We start from the raw sequence: 16,817 nt of genomic DNA, 5'->3' as shown, positions 1-16,817 counted from the left end.
GAATAGAGGACAGAAATAATGAGATGGGTGTGTAATACATTATAGACCAATGAGGTGGAGTAGAAGAGATACAGTCTAGCTTAACTTGATTTTATTTGGTAGTAAATTGGAAAGGAATAAGGATAGAAGTAGGTAAACCATTTAGGAGGATACTACAGCAATCCAGGTGAGAGAGGACAGTGGCTTAGACAAGGGTTCTAGCGGTGAAAACGATGAGTGGTTGGATCTGGATAAATTTGTAAAGGTGGAACCATTTGTATTTTCTGGCATAGGGACATGAGGGTATAGGGGTGTGTGTGTAAGTGTAAGAGAGAAGAGGCTGGGAGTTGATTAAGGATGATTATAAGGTTTTTAGCCTGAGCAATACCAAATACACAGTTGGATATACTAGTGTAGAGTTAAGGACAGAGGTCTAGTATATGTGTATTTATTTATATATAATCACTGTATAGTAGTATTGAGCCATTAGACTGGATGAGATTATCAAGGAGGAGTGGGTTTAAAAAGCAGAAAAGGTCTGAGGACTAAGTCCAGGGATCTTCCGATTTTTTTTTTTTAGACTGAGCCTTGGTCTGTCACCTAGGCTGGAGTGCAGTGGCGCAATCTCGGCTCTCTACAACCTCCGCCTCCTGGATTTAAGGGATTCTCCTGCCTCAGCCTCCTGAGTACCTGGGACCAGAGGCATCCACCACCATGCCCAGCTAATTTTTGTACTTTAGTAGAGACAGGGTTTCACCATATTGGCCAGACTGATCTCAAACCCTTGACCTTGTGATACGCCCACCTCAGCCTCCCAAAGTGCTGGGATTACAGGTGTGAGCCACTGTGCCCAGCCAGATCTTCCAATTTTTAAGAGATCAAGGAGAATAGGAGGAAGCAGAAATGGAGAAAAGAAGAGTTGTTTGTAGGGTAGGATGAAAACCATAAAAGTACAGTGTCCTGTGACGTGAAGAAGGTGCTTCAGTGAAAGGAACATGATCGACTGTTCCAAATAGTAGTGCCAAGTCAAATAGATGAGCAGGGTAAGATGAAGACTGAAAATTGGCTTTGGATTCAGCAACAAGGATATTGTTGATCTGGAATAATTTTGGCATAGTGGTAGTGAAATTCTGTTGAAGAAAGTTTTAGAATAGGAGGAGAGAGGAATTGGAAAAAGTCAGCTTAAGGAGAGGAGGCAAAAATATGGTAGTAATTAGTGTGGTTAGTGATACTTTTTTTTTTTTAAAGAGGGAGAAATAATAGCAAGTTTATGTGCTGATTGTAATGATGGAATAATTAATGTAGAAAGAGACAAATTTCTGGAGCAATGACCTTGAGTAGGAGAAATAGTACAGGACAGTTTTTGTTTTAACATGTAGCAGTGTTTGCCTTAGGAAGGAGCTGGGTTAGCTTGTCTCTAGTTACAGAAGTAAAGTAAGAGTATATGGAGATAGATGCTGGTGGGTGAGTGCATGCAGTGATGCAAGCAAGGTCATGTGTTGAGGCTAAGGACAGAGAAGGGCTGTTAGAGGTTGAAGAGGAGAAAAGGGGAAATTAAGTGGTCTAGAAAAGTGAATGGACCAGGAAAGTGTATATTGCTGGACAAATGGATTTTTTTTTTTTTTTTTTTTGAGACAAGATATGGCTCTGTCAGCCAGACTGGAATGCATGGCATGATCTTGGCTTTGTTGCAACCTTTGCCTCCCAGGCTCAAGCCATTCTCCCACCTTCTCCCAAGTAACTGGCACTACAGGTGCACACCACCACACCCGGCTAATTTTTGTATTTTTTGTAGAGATGGGCTTTTGCCATGTTGCCCAGGCTGGTCTCAAACTCATGAGCTTAAGTGATCTGTCCACCTCAGCCTTCCAAAATGCTGGGATTACAGGTGTAAGCCATCACACCTGGCCAACAAATTGAATTTTGATGATGATGTTAACATGAGACCAGTCAGCACAATTAGAGGTTTCTTTGCAGCCATGTTCAGCTCTTTGGTCATAGGCATGACTGGGCAGAAAGCCGAATTCAACTAGGGTTGTAGAAAAACCACAAGCTTTTTCTTAAATATTTTTGGCTTTCTGGGCTATCTAGTCTCTGCACAACTACTCAGTTCTGTCACTATAGTCCAAAAGCAGCCATAGACAGTATATAACTGAATGGGCATAGCTCTGTTCCATTAAAAGTTTATTTTTAAAAACAGGCAGCAGACCATTTCTGTTGTTTGTTGACTCTTGTGTTAGAGAGAGAGGATAATGATGGATCATGGAATTTAAGCTGGCTAAGGAGGGAAGAGAGGAGAACATAAGTGTGTGAAGTGTAGTGAGAAGGTAGTAGAGTCAATGGCATGATGTTTCACTATTTCCTGATCTCTGCTATATTCTTACATGACCTTACATTTTGAATATAGTTTTCTTTCCTTGCCTGAAATGCTCCTTTTATACTCTTAGATGTCATCTCTTTTATACTTTTACATCTTCTGCTGTGGCCATTGATATATGGAAAATGCTCAATAAATGCTGAAATTGAAATTCTTGACTTCAGTTTGGTAGGTAAGATTATTTCAAGTTGGGAGATTGTGAAAGTTTGTTCATCTGCAGTGTTTCCCACTGAGTAACCAATTCTTTGCTTGAACATGGTGATTCTCAACTTTGTTTTCTGCTTCAGTTTACCTGATACTGGTCACATTAACAGGGTAAGGGGAGTACCCCACTCCTCTTTCCTACTTGGTGTTTAGTTAGAATGCCTTTCTTCTTCTCCACTGATCTTGGGTTCATGTCTTTATGCTGCTGAGCATGGATACTTAAACATATGACCTGTAATAAGCTTGTGAGTTTGGTAACATATTGCCTTATAGATTATTTTTTAAAATTTTAGTTAATTATGGAAGACAAGTGGTTTTTCTATCAATTATATACTATCAGGTAACTATAAGATCTTTTTTTGTGTGTGGAGGTTAGAGACATTTTGGACTATCTAGTCTGATTTTTCGTATTGTAGTTGGAGAAACTGAAGCCTAGAGATGCAAGTGACTTGCACACACGAACTAACAGAGCTAGGGCTAGAAATCCATGTTTCTTAGTTTCAAATTTAATATTCTCCCTGCTGCCATGATACTTTTCTTAATAGGATATGAGGACATTATCAGCCTAGAAAATACTAAATTTTATGATAGGTGATAGCCTCTAAAATCATGGTAACCAAAGTAATCATTTAAAGGTTAATTGGGAATCTTAACAATATTGAAATGACTAGTTATTGGATTATTAGTAAAAAGATGTGGTTGATTTGTTTTTATGATTATGGTTATATTCTGAAGAAATTTATGTAATTAAAATTGACACATTATGCTTTAAAAATGCTAAGTAAATGTATAGAGAATTTACTCTAATTTGAATATTTAAAGACCAGTTTCTAATCTGTTTTGTTTTTTTGTTTTTTTTTTTAATAAACTCTTTCAGAAAGATGAGGTCTATCTTAATCTGGTGCTGGACTATGTTCCGGAAACAGTATACAGAGTTGCCAGACACTATAGTCGAGCCAAACAGACGCTCCCTGTGATTTATGTCAAGGTATGTAAAAACAGAACAATTTTTTATTTTAGAAAACATTTTTTATGAACCAGGGAGAGCCTCTTGTATGTTTTAACCATATTATTGTATTTAATACTCAGGGAGAAACACTGTAGTGTAGGTATTGTTGGAACTTTGTTAAATCCTTGTACAGTTTTAAAATGTGAAGTGTGGACCTTTTAAAGTTTCATAACTCAGATATTAAAGATACTCTGGTGAATTGCAATGAATAGTTTTCACAGACATTTGTAGATGTTATTTCTGCTAGCCATAGTACATTTTTATTTAATTTCTGATATCTTCATTGTGCCACAGACCAAAATAGGAATATATCATATAAAATTGTAAAATATAAATATGTTCAAATTCATTTGTTCATAAATGCCATTTATATATTTGTTGGTATCTGTAGTTGCAGCTTAAACTTTTGGTGGTTTTAAATATGCACTGGGCATTATTTACTTTTCGGTATCTAATATCAGTGCCATCTTGTTTATTTGCTAGAACTCATGCTGGAATAGCTAGGTATTTAGCATAATTTTTATTAAAGTTTTAGTTAATTATTAGTAACAGATTATTTTATTAACTATGATGTTGTGAAAACTAGTAGTTGTTTGGAAGTTCAGATATCTAAATACAGTTTTTAAATTTAACCCTTTATGGAAATGACTTTAGAAAATAAAATGGCATTGACTCTAAATGTCTTATAGTTAAGAGTTTTGGAAGTCTTAATTGTTAAAAATTTAAGCTTCACAATAATAAAAGAATTACCTTTTATTGGCTGATGTGCCTCTAATGTTTCTTTTAATCCATGGGTTTTCTTTTTCTCTCTTGTGAACTTTGTTGCTATGGAAACCAGATCATTTGACCTATACTTTCTTGGTTTGGATTTTGCTGGATTTCTGTAGAGTAGTTAGTATGTTCCTCTGTCATCTGTATTTCCTGCAGGTTGGTGATTAGATAATTGATAAATATATTTTTGGTAGGCATTAATAACAATAATAGAAGTTCTTTGGGTAGATTTTGCATAAGCTCAAAAATAGTAATAATAATAATAGAAGTTCTTTAAGGACTTTTGTTAGCTAGATCACTTTGGCAAGGAGTCCAGGATTCCTGATGAATTTAGTACAAAGAATTAAATTCTGATTTCAGTATAATTTTATTTGGGCTTACCAAAACTTGGTTGAGGTTGTAGTTGAACTGATCATAGTAGGAGACTAGAAGAAACAGTTTTCTACTACAAATTTACCATAGTACTTTATTCAGGTTTTAGAATAGCAGGTCCTATTCTAGATAAATAGCACAGCAGTACATTCCTTTGAACTGTCTAAGTCTAGAATAATTTTTGAGCTGCTTAGTTTACATTATAATGATCTGGTTCTGCCTATTCTGTGGCTCTTATTACTAGTGCAGAGAGGTGGCACATTTATGAAGCAGAAGAAACCTAGATTTGGTTGCTGAAAACCAAGTTTTGAGGCCCAAAATTAGTTATATCCTTCCAAATAACTCACTGATCCATTCTCTGCTTAGCTTTCATGTTGGTAAAATTGTACTTATTTCTTTCCTGCCCACAATACAGCATTTTGGCCCAGAAGATGAGCTTAGCATATGAGAAAACATTTGGAGGCTATAAAGTAGAAGTAATAGAAGCTCCTCATAATAGATTAAAAGTGACCAGTTTTTTGTTCCACCTCTTTGATTCAGCCAGTAAATGGTAAATTATTGCAGAATAATCTGAAGCTAGTAAAATATTTTATTCCTCTAATAAGTAGAAAAAATGACATAAGTAACTATAAAACAAGACAAAATATATGTATTATGAAGTAGTTAAGAGGCTAGAAATGTCATATTCTTTTTTATTGGCAGAATCTCCTCAAAAACAACAGGAGTATAATGATACCTCTGTTGAATCTACTCTCCAAATTTGCTTCTCTCTTTATCATCTGTATTAATCCCTAGTTACGCAGTACATATTTTCCACTACTTCTTAAGATATGTCAAATGATTTTCTGTTCATATATCTGTCTACAGAAATTTTGCATATTTCAGGATCTTTACTCATTCTGAACTTTTGTTTTTATTATTTATTGGAAATTTCAAGCATATATAAAAGGAGAGAAAATAGAACAGTGAATCTCCATGTACCCATTAGACAACATCAACAGTTATCAATTCATAGCCAAAATTATTTTATCTGTGCCACTTTTTACTCTGCACTCCCTTTACTTTTTTGAAGGAAATTCTAGATTTTTTTATTTTCACATATAAGCATTACAGAGAGAGAGAGAGTATGTGTGTGTGTGTAGAGATATGGATGTTCTTATTTATTTATTTATTTTTGAGAAGAAGTTTCACTCTGCTGCCTAGGCTGGAGTATGCAGTGGCACAATCTCAGCTCACTGCAACCTCCGCCCTCTGGTTTCAAGCGATTCTTCTGCCTCAGCCTACCAAGTAGGTGGGATTACAGGCGGATACCACCATGCCTGGCTAATTTTTGTGTTTCTTGTGGAGACCTGGTTTCACCATGTTGACCAGGCTGGTCTTTAACTCCTGACCTCAAGTGATCCAGCCACTTGACTTCCCAAAGTGCTGGGATTACAGGCATGAGCCACTGCTCCTGACCACAATCTTGTTTGTAAAAAGTAATTAAAATACCATCGTCATACCTATGCAAATAAATAATAATTCATTACTATTGTTAAATACCCAGTTTATATTTGCCAGTGACATAATTTTTTTTATTTTTATTTTTATTAAAAAAAATTTTTTTGCCTGGCATGGTGGCTCAAGCCTGTAATCCCAGCACTTTGGTAGGCCGAGGTGGGCGGATCACGAGGTCAAGAGATCGAGACCATCCTGGCCAACATGGTGAAACCCCATCTCTACTAAAAATACAAAAATTAGCTGGGCGTGGTGGCGTGCGCCTGTAGTCCCAGCTACTTGGGAGGCTGAGGCAGGAGAATTGCTTGAACCTGGGAGGCAGAGGTTGCAGTGAGCCGAGATTGTGCCACTGCACTCCAGCTTGGCACCTGGCTACAGAGTGAGACTCTGTCTCAAAAAAAAAAAAAAAAATTTTTTTTTTAGAAATGGGGTTTGACCATGTTGCCAGACTGGTCTCTAACTCCTAACCTCAGTTTATTCACCCACCTCGGCCTCCCAAAGTGCTGGGATTACAGGCATGAGCCACTGCATCCGGCCAACATAATATTTTTTTAAGTTTATTTTATTTGAATTGGCATTCAATTAAGGTTTATATATTAAGATTGGCTGATGTGCCTGTAATGTTTCTTTTAATCCATGGGTTCTCTTTTTCTCTCTCTTGAACTTTGTTGCTAAGGAAACCAGATCATTTGACCTATACTTTCTTGGTCTGGATTTTGCTGAATTTCTGTAGTGTAGTTAGTATGTTCTTCTTCTGTATTTCCTGCAAGTTGATGATTAGATAACTGATAATTAAATGTATTTTTGGTAAGAGTCAAAACTACTTCATTTGTAGTGTTGAGTGCTTTCTGAAGGAAGAGCATAATATCTTTCTTTTCCTCATGTTAGTAGCCATTGATGGTCACTGCCTAAATCCGTTAATTCATTAAAGTTTACAAAATGTTGATATTCTGCTGTTATTATTCCTTCTTAATTTATAAGCTGGAATACTTTCATAGGCATTTTTCCCATGTGACCTATTTGTGCCCTTAGATACAGTTTCTATAAGAAAGGCAGGAAATGTATTTGATTCCTTTCCTTTATTTACCAAAATTTATAATAATTAGTTCCATAGCATCCTCCATAGGTAACAATGAGGGTTTTGTTGTTTGTTTTAAAGTATCTTGTGTGTGTCTTAATAATATTTGACAGTTTTCTTGCTTTCTAACATGACAGAGTATTCCAGGTTCATCTTACACATTTCTTTCCCAGACTTAGAATCAGCCTTTACTTCAAGAAGATTTTGTTCTTGAGTGAGAGATGGTATTTAGAGACTACAGTCTGGATGCTAGAGGTGCTAATTGTCACAGGGTTGGTTACTGTTTCTGAGTCTTTTTAGTGAATAGAGCTGGGAAATATATGGGTAATTTTCTCCGATGTAATCCATCTTCTTTTTTTCCAAAAATAAATACACCATGAGTTCATATTGATGCTTTCAGGTAAAATTGATGAATTTTTACTTAACTGTAATAATCTTTTATTTATATTTCCTTTCTCTTACATTGAAAATTTTCTCAATGATGGCAGTATAATTAATAACTTATTCTACCCAGCACCCTACATAACCATCTTAGAATAACAATTCCAACACTACCACCACCAAATGAAAGTAATTTAATATCTAAGCACAACTTGATTTTACCCATTAGATCCCATTAGGGATGAACAGTCAGATTTCTCTATTCTAAAGAAACATTGAGGCCTGGCATGGTGGCTCATGCCTGTAATCCATCATTTTGGAAGGCTGACACATGCAGATCACCTGAGGTCAGTAGTTTGAGATCAGCCTGGCCAACATGGCAAAACCCCACCTCTACTAAAAATACAAAAATTAGCCAGACATGCTAGAGCATACCTGTAATCCTAGCTACTCAGGAGGCTGAGGCAGGAGATTCACTTGAACCTGGGAGGTGGAGGTTGCAGTAAGACAAGATTGTGCCACTGCACTTCAGCCTGGGTGGCAGAGTGAGGCTCCATATCAAAAAAATTGAATAATTTCTCTCTGTGTGATTATGCTTCATTAAGCATTTGTTTGTTTCAGTTAACTTTTATTATAGATTGTGGTTTTCTAAATTTTTAAATAAATTTTACTTTAAAATTAATGTAAAATATACATAGTTCAAAGCAAGGTCAAGAAAACAAGGTATGTTCAAAGAAGGTTAGCTTTTATCTGTTCCCTCTGTTCTGTTCCTTTCCTTCACCAGTATTTTAAAAAATGTTCTTAATTTATCCTACCATTTAAAAAAATAAGCAAACATGAAATTATTCATTTTTAACCTCTTTTATATAAATGGTTACATAAAGTACACATTTTTCTCTTGTTTTCAGTTAAAAATAGAGTTCAGTACATGTTTTCTTGTGTGTATGTGTATCACCTTCTTTATGGCTACCATATTACTTCATCATGTGGCTGTATTCTAGTTTATTCATCCAGTGACCTATTAATCCACATACTGTTTTCCCCTTGTTTTTTGTTGTTGAGGTTTTTTGGGTTTTTCTATTAAAAAGAGTTCTTTAGTAAACAACCATGTGCACTTCTTGTATTTTTGCCAGCAAATATTTGAGCTAGATATCTGGCATCCTGTATTTTAAAAAAGAAAATAATATCATTGTACATACTGAAGTTGGCATTCAGAGAGAGATTTAGCACTCCCTTCTCCCCGTTGTGGAAAAAGGGATGATTTTTTTTTTTTTATGTAACCGCAGCTTGCTCTTTCAGAGGCCAGATCTATTGGCTCTGGGCATTGTTCTTTGGGTATATAGATCTCTTAAAGGTCTGAAAAGATAAAAACGGTGTCTGGAATTGATGAGTTACGAGTTGATCTCCTTTACGTAGTCATTCTACATAGTTTTATTGTAATCCTATTATATAACAAATGTTAGATTGTGAGAAGGATATAAAAATAGTAAATGCAAATAACTTTTGCATTCATGAACTTCATCATCTGATAAGGAGTTGTTTGATATACATGTTACCAGGATGGCAACTGCATTTCTTTATAATGGCTTTTTACTTTTTCTGGGAGAGGTGAGTATGTTCTGTGAGTAATATACAGGTTAAAAACTTTTTGAGCCCTGGGCAAGATGGCCAAATAGGAACGGCTCCGGTGCACAGTTCCCAGCAAGATTGACCCAGAAGGCGGGTCATTTCCACATTTACATCTGAGGTAACTGGTTCATCTCATTGGGACTGGTTGGACAATGGATGCAACCCAAGGAGAGTAAGCCGAAGCAGGGTAGGCCGTTGCCTCACCCAGGAAGTGCAAGATTTTGGGGAACTCCCTCTCCTAGCCAAGGGAAGCCATTAGGGACTGTTTCTTGCACTCCAGCCCAGATACTGCGCTTTTCCCATGGTCTTCACAACCCGCAGACCAGGAGATTCTCTCTAGTACCTACAGAATCACCAGGGCCCTGAGTTTCCAGCACAAAACCGGGAAGCTGTTGGGCAGAAACCGTGCTATCCACAGTAGTTTTTTTTTTCATACCCTAGGTGTCTGGCTGGCACCTGGAATGCCAGCGAGACAGAACTGTTCACTCCCCTGGAAAGGGGGCTGAAGCCAGGGAGCCAAGTGGTCTGGCTTGGCAGGTCCCATCCTCACGGAGACCAGCAAGCTAAGATCCACTGGCCTGAAATTCTCACAGCCAGCACAGCAGTCTGACCTCGGTGGTAGGGAGGGGCATCTGGCATTGCTGAGGCTCAAGTAGACAGTTTCAACCCCACAGTGTAAGCAAAGCTGCCAGGAAATCTGAACTGGGGGAGCCCAACACACCTCAGTAGCTGCAGGCACTGTCTCAGTAGATGTCCTCACTGAGCAGAGCATCTCTGAAAAAAGGTAGTAGCCCATCAGGGACATATAAATAAAGCCCCCACCTTCCTGGGACAGAACACTTGGGAAAAGGGGCAGTAGTGGGTACCAGTTCAGCAGACCTAAACATCCCTGCCTGGCAGCTCTGAAGAGAGGAACAGATTTCCCAACAAAGCGTTCTAGCTCTGATAAGGGACAGACTCCCTCCTCAAGTGGCTCCCTGACCTCCGTGTTTCCTGACTAAGAGACACCTCCTAGTAGGGTCCAACAGACACTTCATACAGGAGAGCTCTGGCTGGCATCTGGCGGGTAAACCTCTGAGACGAAGCTACCAGAAGAAGGAACAGGCAGCAGTCTTTGCTGTTCTGCAGTCTCTGCTGGTGATTGCCAGGCAAGCAGCGTCTGGAGTGGACCTCCAGCAAACTCCAGCTGACCTGCAGCAAAAGGCCCTGACTATTAGAAGGAAAACTAACAAACAGAAAGAAATAATTTCAACATCAACAAAAAGGATGTCCACTCAGTGACCCCATCCAAAGGTCACTGACCTCAAAGACCAAAGGAAGATAAACCCACGAAGATAGGAAGAAACTAGTGCAAAAAGGCTGAAAACTCCAAAAAGCAGAATGCCTCTTCTCTTTTAAGGGATCATAGCTCCTCACCAGCAAGGGAACAAAACTGAACAGAGAATGAGTTTGATAAATTGAAACTTGTCTGGAAAACATAGCACGAGAACTTCGTGAAGCATACACAAGTTTCAGTAGCCAAATCCATCAAACAGAAGAAAAGATAATCAGAGATTGAAGATCAGCTTCATCTTTTTTCACTTTTTTTCTCTAATCTTGTCTTCTTGAAATAAAGCAAGAAGACAAGATTAGAGAAAAGTGAAAAGAAATGAAAAAAGCCACTAGAAATATGGGATTATGTGAAAAGACCAAATCTACATTTGATTGGTGTACATGAAAGTGAAGGGGAGAATGAAACCAAGTTCAACACACTCTTCAGGATATTATCCAGGAGAACTTCCCCAACCTAGCATGGCAGGCCAGCATTCAAATTCAGGAAATACAGAGAACACAACAGAGATACTGCTTGAGAAGAGCAACCCCAAGACACATAATTGTCAGATTCACCAAGGTTGAAATGAAGGAAAGAAGTGCTAAGGGCAGCCACAAGAAAGGTCAGTTACCCACAAAGGAAGACCATCAGATTCACAGTTGATCTCTTGGCAGAAACCCTGCAAGCCAGAAGAGAATGGGGGCCAATATTCAGCATTCTTAGAGAAAAGAATTTCCAACCCAGAATTTCATATCCAGCCCAACTAAGCTTCATAAGCTAAGGAGAAATAAAATCCTTTACAGACAAGCAAATGCCTAGAGATTTTGTCACCAACAGGCCTGCCATACAAGAGCTCCTAAAGAAAGCATCAAACATGCAAAGGAATAACCAGTACACCAACCATGTACCAAATGGTAAAGACCATCAATGCTAGGAAGAAACTGCATCAACTAATGGGCAAAATAACCAGCTAGCATCATAATGGCAGGATCAAATTCACCCGTAAGAGTATTAACCTTAAATGTAAATGGGCTAAATGCCTCAATTAAAAGACACAGACTGGCAAATTGGATGAAGAGTCAAGACCCATCTGTGTGCTATATTTGGGAGACCCATATCATGTGCAGAGACACACATAGGCTCAAAATAAAGGGAATGGAGGAAGATTTACCAAGCAAATGGAAAGCAGAAAAAAGCAGGGGTTGCAATAATAGTCTGATAAAACAGACTTTAAACCATCAAAGATCAAGAGAAACAAGGGTATTACATAATGGTAAAGGGATCAGTGCAACAAGAAGAGCTAACTATCCTAAATATATATGCACCCAATACAGGAGCACCTAGATTCATAAAACAAGTTCTTAGAGACCTACGGAGAGACTTAGACACCCACACAATAATAGAGGGAGACTTTTAACACCCCACTGTCAATATTAGACAGATCAACAAAACAGAAAATTAACGAGGATATCCAGGACTTGAACTCAGCTCTGGACCAAGCAGACCTAATAGACATCTACAGAACTCTCCACCCTAAATCAACAGAATATATATTCTTCTCAGTACCACATCACATGTGTTCTAAAATTGACCACATAATTAGAAGTAAAACACTCCTCAGTAAGTGCAAAAGAACGAAAATCATAACAAACAGTCTGTCAGACCATGGGGCAATCAAATTAGAACTCAGGAGTAAGAAACTCACTCAAACCTCACAACTACATTGGAAACTGAACAACCTGCTCCTAAATGACTACTGGATAAATAACAAAATGAAGGCAGAAATAAAGATGTTCTTTGAAACCAATGGGAATGAAGACAGAACCTACAAGAATCTCTGGGACACATCTAAAGCAGTGTGTAGAGGGAAATTTATAGTACTGCATGCCCAACAGAGAAAGCAAGAAAGATTTAAAATTGACATTCTAATGTCACAATTAAAAGAACTAGAGAAGCAAGAACAAACAAATTCAAAAGCCAGCGGAAGACAAGAAATAACTAAGATCAGAGCAGAACTGAAGGAGAGACACGAAAAACTCTTCAAAAAAAATCAGTCCAGGAACTGGTTTTTTGAAAAGATCAACAAAATAGATAAGACCACTAGCCAGACTAATAAAGAAGAAAAGAGAGAAGAATCAAATAGCTGCAATAAAAAATGATAAAGGTGATATCACCACTGATCCCATAGAAATCGAAACTACCATCAGAGGATACTGTAAACACCTCTACACAAATAAACCAGAAAATCTAGAAGAAATGGATAAATTCCTGAACATTTACACTCTCCCAAGAATAAACCAAGGAGAAGTCGAATCCTTAAATAGACCAATAACAGGTCTGAAATTGAGGCAGCAATCAATAGCGTACCAACCAAAAAAGTCTAGGACCAGACGGTTTCACAGCCGAATTCTACCAGAGGTACAAAGAAGAGCTGGTACCATTCCTTCTGAAACTATTCCAAACAATCCAAAAAGAGGGAATCTTCCCTAACTCATTTTATGAGGCAAACATCATCCTGATACCAAAACCTGGCAGAGACACAACCATAAAAGAAAATTTCAGGCCATTATAGCTGATGAACTATAATGCGAAAATCAAAAATATTGGCAAACCAAATCCAACAGCACATCAAGAAGCTTATCCATCACAATCAAGTCGGCTTCATCCCTGGGACGCAAGGCTGGTTCAACATACACAAATCAATAAACATAATTCATCACATAAAGAGAACTAAAGACAAAACTACATGATTATCTCAATAGATGCAGAGAAGGCCTTCAACAAAATTCAACAACTCTTCATGCTGAAAACTCTCAATAAACTATATATTGATGGAACGTATCTCAAAATAAGAGATATGTATGACAAACCCACAGCCAATATCATACTTAATGGGCAAAAACTGCAAGTATTCCCTTTGAAAACCAGCACAGGACAAGGATTCCCTCTTTCACCTCTCCTATTCAACATAGTATTGGAAGTTCTGGCCAGGGCAATCAGGCAAGAGAAAGAAATAAAGGGTATTCAAATAGGTAAAGAGAAAGTCAGGTTGTCTCTATTTGTAGACGACATGATATATATTTAGAAAACCCCATCATCTCAGCCCAAAATCTCCTTAAGCTGATAAGCAACTTCAGCAGAGTCTCAGGATACAAAATAAGTATGCAAAAATCACAAGAATTCCTGTACACCAGTAACAGACAAACAGCCAAATCATGAGTGAACACCCATTCACAATTGCTAAAAAGAGAAATAAATATCTAGGAACACAACTTAAAGGATGTGAAGGACTTCTTCAAGGAGAACTACAAACCACTGTTCAAAGAAATGAGAGAGGACACAAATAAATGGAAGAACATTCTATGCTCATGGATAGGAAGAATCAATATTGTGAAAATGGCCATACTGCCCAAAGTAATCTATAGTTTCGATGCTATCCCCATCAAGCTACCTTTGGTTTTCTTCACAGAATTGGAAAAAACCACCTTAAATTTCATATGGAACCAAAAAAAAGGAGCTCGCATAGCCAAGACAATTCTAAGAAAAAAAAAAAAAGCTGGAGGCATCACGCTACCTGACTGCAGACAATACTACAAGGCTACAGTAACCAAAACAGCATGGTACTGATACCAAAACAGATATATAGTCCAGTGGAACAGAACAGAGGCCTCAGATATAATGCCACACACCTACAACTATCTGATCTTTGACAAACCTCACAAAAACAAGCAATAGAGAAAGGATTCCCTGTTTAATAAATGGTGTTGTGAAAACTGGCTAGCCATATGCCGAAACTGGACCCCTTCCTTACATCTTAGACAAAAATTAACTCAAGATGGATTACAGATCTAAACATAAGACCTAAAACCACAAAAACCCTTGAAGAAAACTTAGGCAATACCATTCAGGACATAGGCATGGGCAAAGACTTCATTAAAACACCAAAGCAGTGACAACAAAAGCCAAAATTGACAAATGGATTCTGATTAAACTAAAGAGCTTCTGCACAGCAAAAGAAATTATTATTAGAGTGAACAGGCAACCTCCGAAATGGTAGAAAATTTTTGCATTCTACCCATCTGACAAAGGACGAATATCTAGAATCTACAAACAACTTAAATTTACTGGAAAACATCAAACAACCTCATCAAAAAGTGAGTGAAGGATATGAACAGACAGTTCTCAAAAGGAAACATTTATGCAGCCAACAAACATGAAAAGCAGCTCGTCATCACTGATCGTTAGAGAAATGCAAATTAAAACCGCATTGAGATACCATCTCACACCAGTTAGAATGGTGATCATTAAAAAGTCAGGAGACAACAGATGCTGGAGAGGATGTGGAGAAATAGGAACGCTTACACTGTTGGTAGGATAGTAAATTAGTTCAACCATAGTGGAAGTCAGTATGGTGATTCCTCAAGGATCTAGAACCAGAAATATCATTTGACCCTTCAATCCGATTACTGGTTATATACCCAAAGAATTATAAATCTTTCTATTATAAAGACATATGCACACATATGTTTATTGCAGCACCTTTTGCAATAGCAAAGACTTGGAACCAACCCAAATACCCATCAATGGTAGACTGGATAAAGAAAATATGGGACATATACATTATGGAATGCTATGCAGCCATAAAACAGGGTGAGTTCATATCCTTTGCAGGGACATGGATGAAGCTGGAAACCATCATTCTCTGCATACTAACACAAGAACAGAAAACTAAGCACTGCATGTTCTCACTCATAAATGGGAGTTGAACAATGAGAACACATGGACACAGGGAGGGGAACATCACATATTGGGGACTGTCAGGGGTTGACGGGGGAGGGGAGGAATAGCATTAGGAGAAATACCTAATGTAGATGGCGGGGTGATAGATGTAGCCAACCACCATGGCACTTGTATACCTGTGTAACCTGCATGTTCTGCACATGTATGCCAGAACTTAAAGTACAATATAAAAAAAAAAAAAAACTTTTTGAGCACCTTTGCTTTTCTGATGAATGTATTTCAGAACCAAATGGGTTTTAAAATGCAACTCTAAAACAGATGACTGACAGATCATTTTTGTGAACTTTTTTTTTTAATCGAAACATGTTTAAGGACAGGATCTGAGTACACAAAGAGAGTTGGGTGCGTTTTTTTGAATTATAAACAAAATTGTTATTGTTTTAACATGTATTCTGTTTTATTATTTTATTTAGGTATGGCACAGAGAAGAGGGCACTGGATTTAAGTTACATATAACTTTCTGTGTTCAAATTGTGTTCAATTGCAAAGTACATTTTTTTCTGTGCTATTTTGTCCTGTAACTGAAGTATAGTAATTATTTTATGGAAGTGTTAACAATTCTGTACCAACTTTGAATAAAATGAAAAATTTTTTAAAAATTGTGTTCATTGAGCCTCAATATCTTCTATAAAAATGGGGATAATGTGTATCCCACAGATTGGTTGCAAGAATTAAATAAAGAGGCAGAAATGCTTTCTTGGTTTGGCACTTAGTACATGTTAAATCTGTTATATTTCAAAATTTGTTAATTATATTTGAGTTCCTAAGAATTAATCATTCTAGTCTTTTATTTAGCTGCCAAGCTTTTTTTTGTCTCTCTCCCTCTTTTTTTCTTTTTGAGCCAGAATCTCACTCTGTGGCTCAGGCTGGAGTGCAGTGGCTCAATCTCAGCTCACTGCAACCTCTATCTCCTGGGTTCAAGCAGTTCTCCAGCCTCATCTTTCTAAGTAGCTGGCATTACGGGCATGCACCACCAAGCTTCACTAATTTTTTGTATTTTGGTAGAGACAGGGTTTCACTCTGTTGCCCCCAGGGTGGTCTCATCTCTTGAGCTCAGGCAATCCACCAGTCTTGGCCTCCCAAAGCGCTAGGATTACAAGTGTTAGCCACTGCGCCCGGCCTCCACCAAGCTATTTAATGATTATATTTTTACACTTTTGTTTAATAAAATAAAATATGGCAAAATAAGTAAATAGTAATGAAAAGAGAAGTATTTACTCAAACCACTACATAATATTGTATGTGTGTGTGATATTGAGCAAGTTCCTTAATCTCTCTGTGCCTCAGCTATTTTATATATAAAATGGTAATAATGTTAGTACCTGTTACATAATGTTACTCTAAGGAGTAAGTGAAATAATACACATTAAACAGAACAGTGTCCAGCACATAAGTTGTTTTTCTTGTT

General features: G+C 37.5%; 1 protein-coding gene across 2 annotated transcripts in view; it reads left to right on the top strand.

The window, feature by feature from the left end:
* GSK3B (glycogen synthase kinase 3 beta) overlaps positions 1–16,817 on the top strand; it is a 224,182-nt gene that overhangs the window by 121,204 nt on the left and 86,161 nt on the right. For both annotated transcript variants that reach the window (XM_012463925.2, XM_012463924.2), the window contains exon 4: positions 3,438–3,548. In XM_012463925.2, coding sequence (XP_012319348.1) covers positions 3,438–3,548 — 111 coding nt within the window. The remainder of the gene's footprint in view (positions 1–3,437; positions 3,549–16,817) is intronic.

This window comes from Aotus nancymaae, unplaced genomic scaffold (genome assembly GCF_030222135.1).
Source record: "Aotus nancymaae isolate 86718 unplaced genomic scaffold, 86718_ANA_hifiasm-v0.15.2.pri h1tg000011l, whole genome shotgun sequence".
Classification (NCBI taxonomy): domain Eukaryota; kingdom Metazoa; phylum Chordata; class Mammalia; order Primates; family Aotidae; genus Aotus; species Aotus nancymaae.
This window is presented reverse-complemented; position numbering and strand designations above follow the sequence as displayed.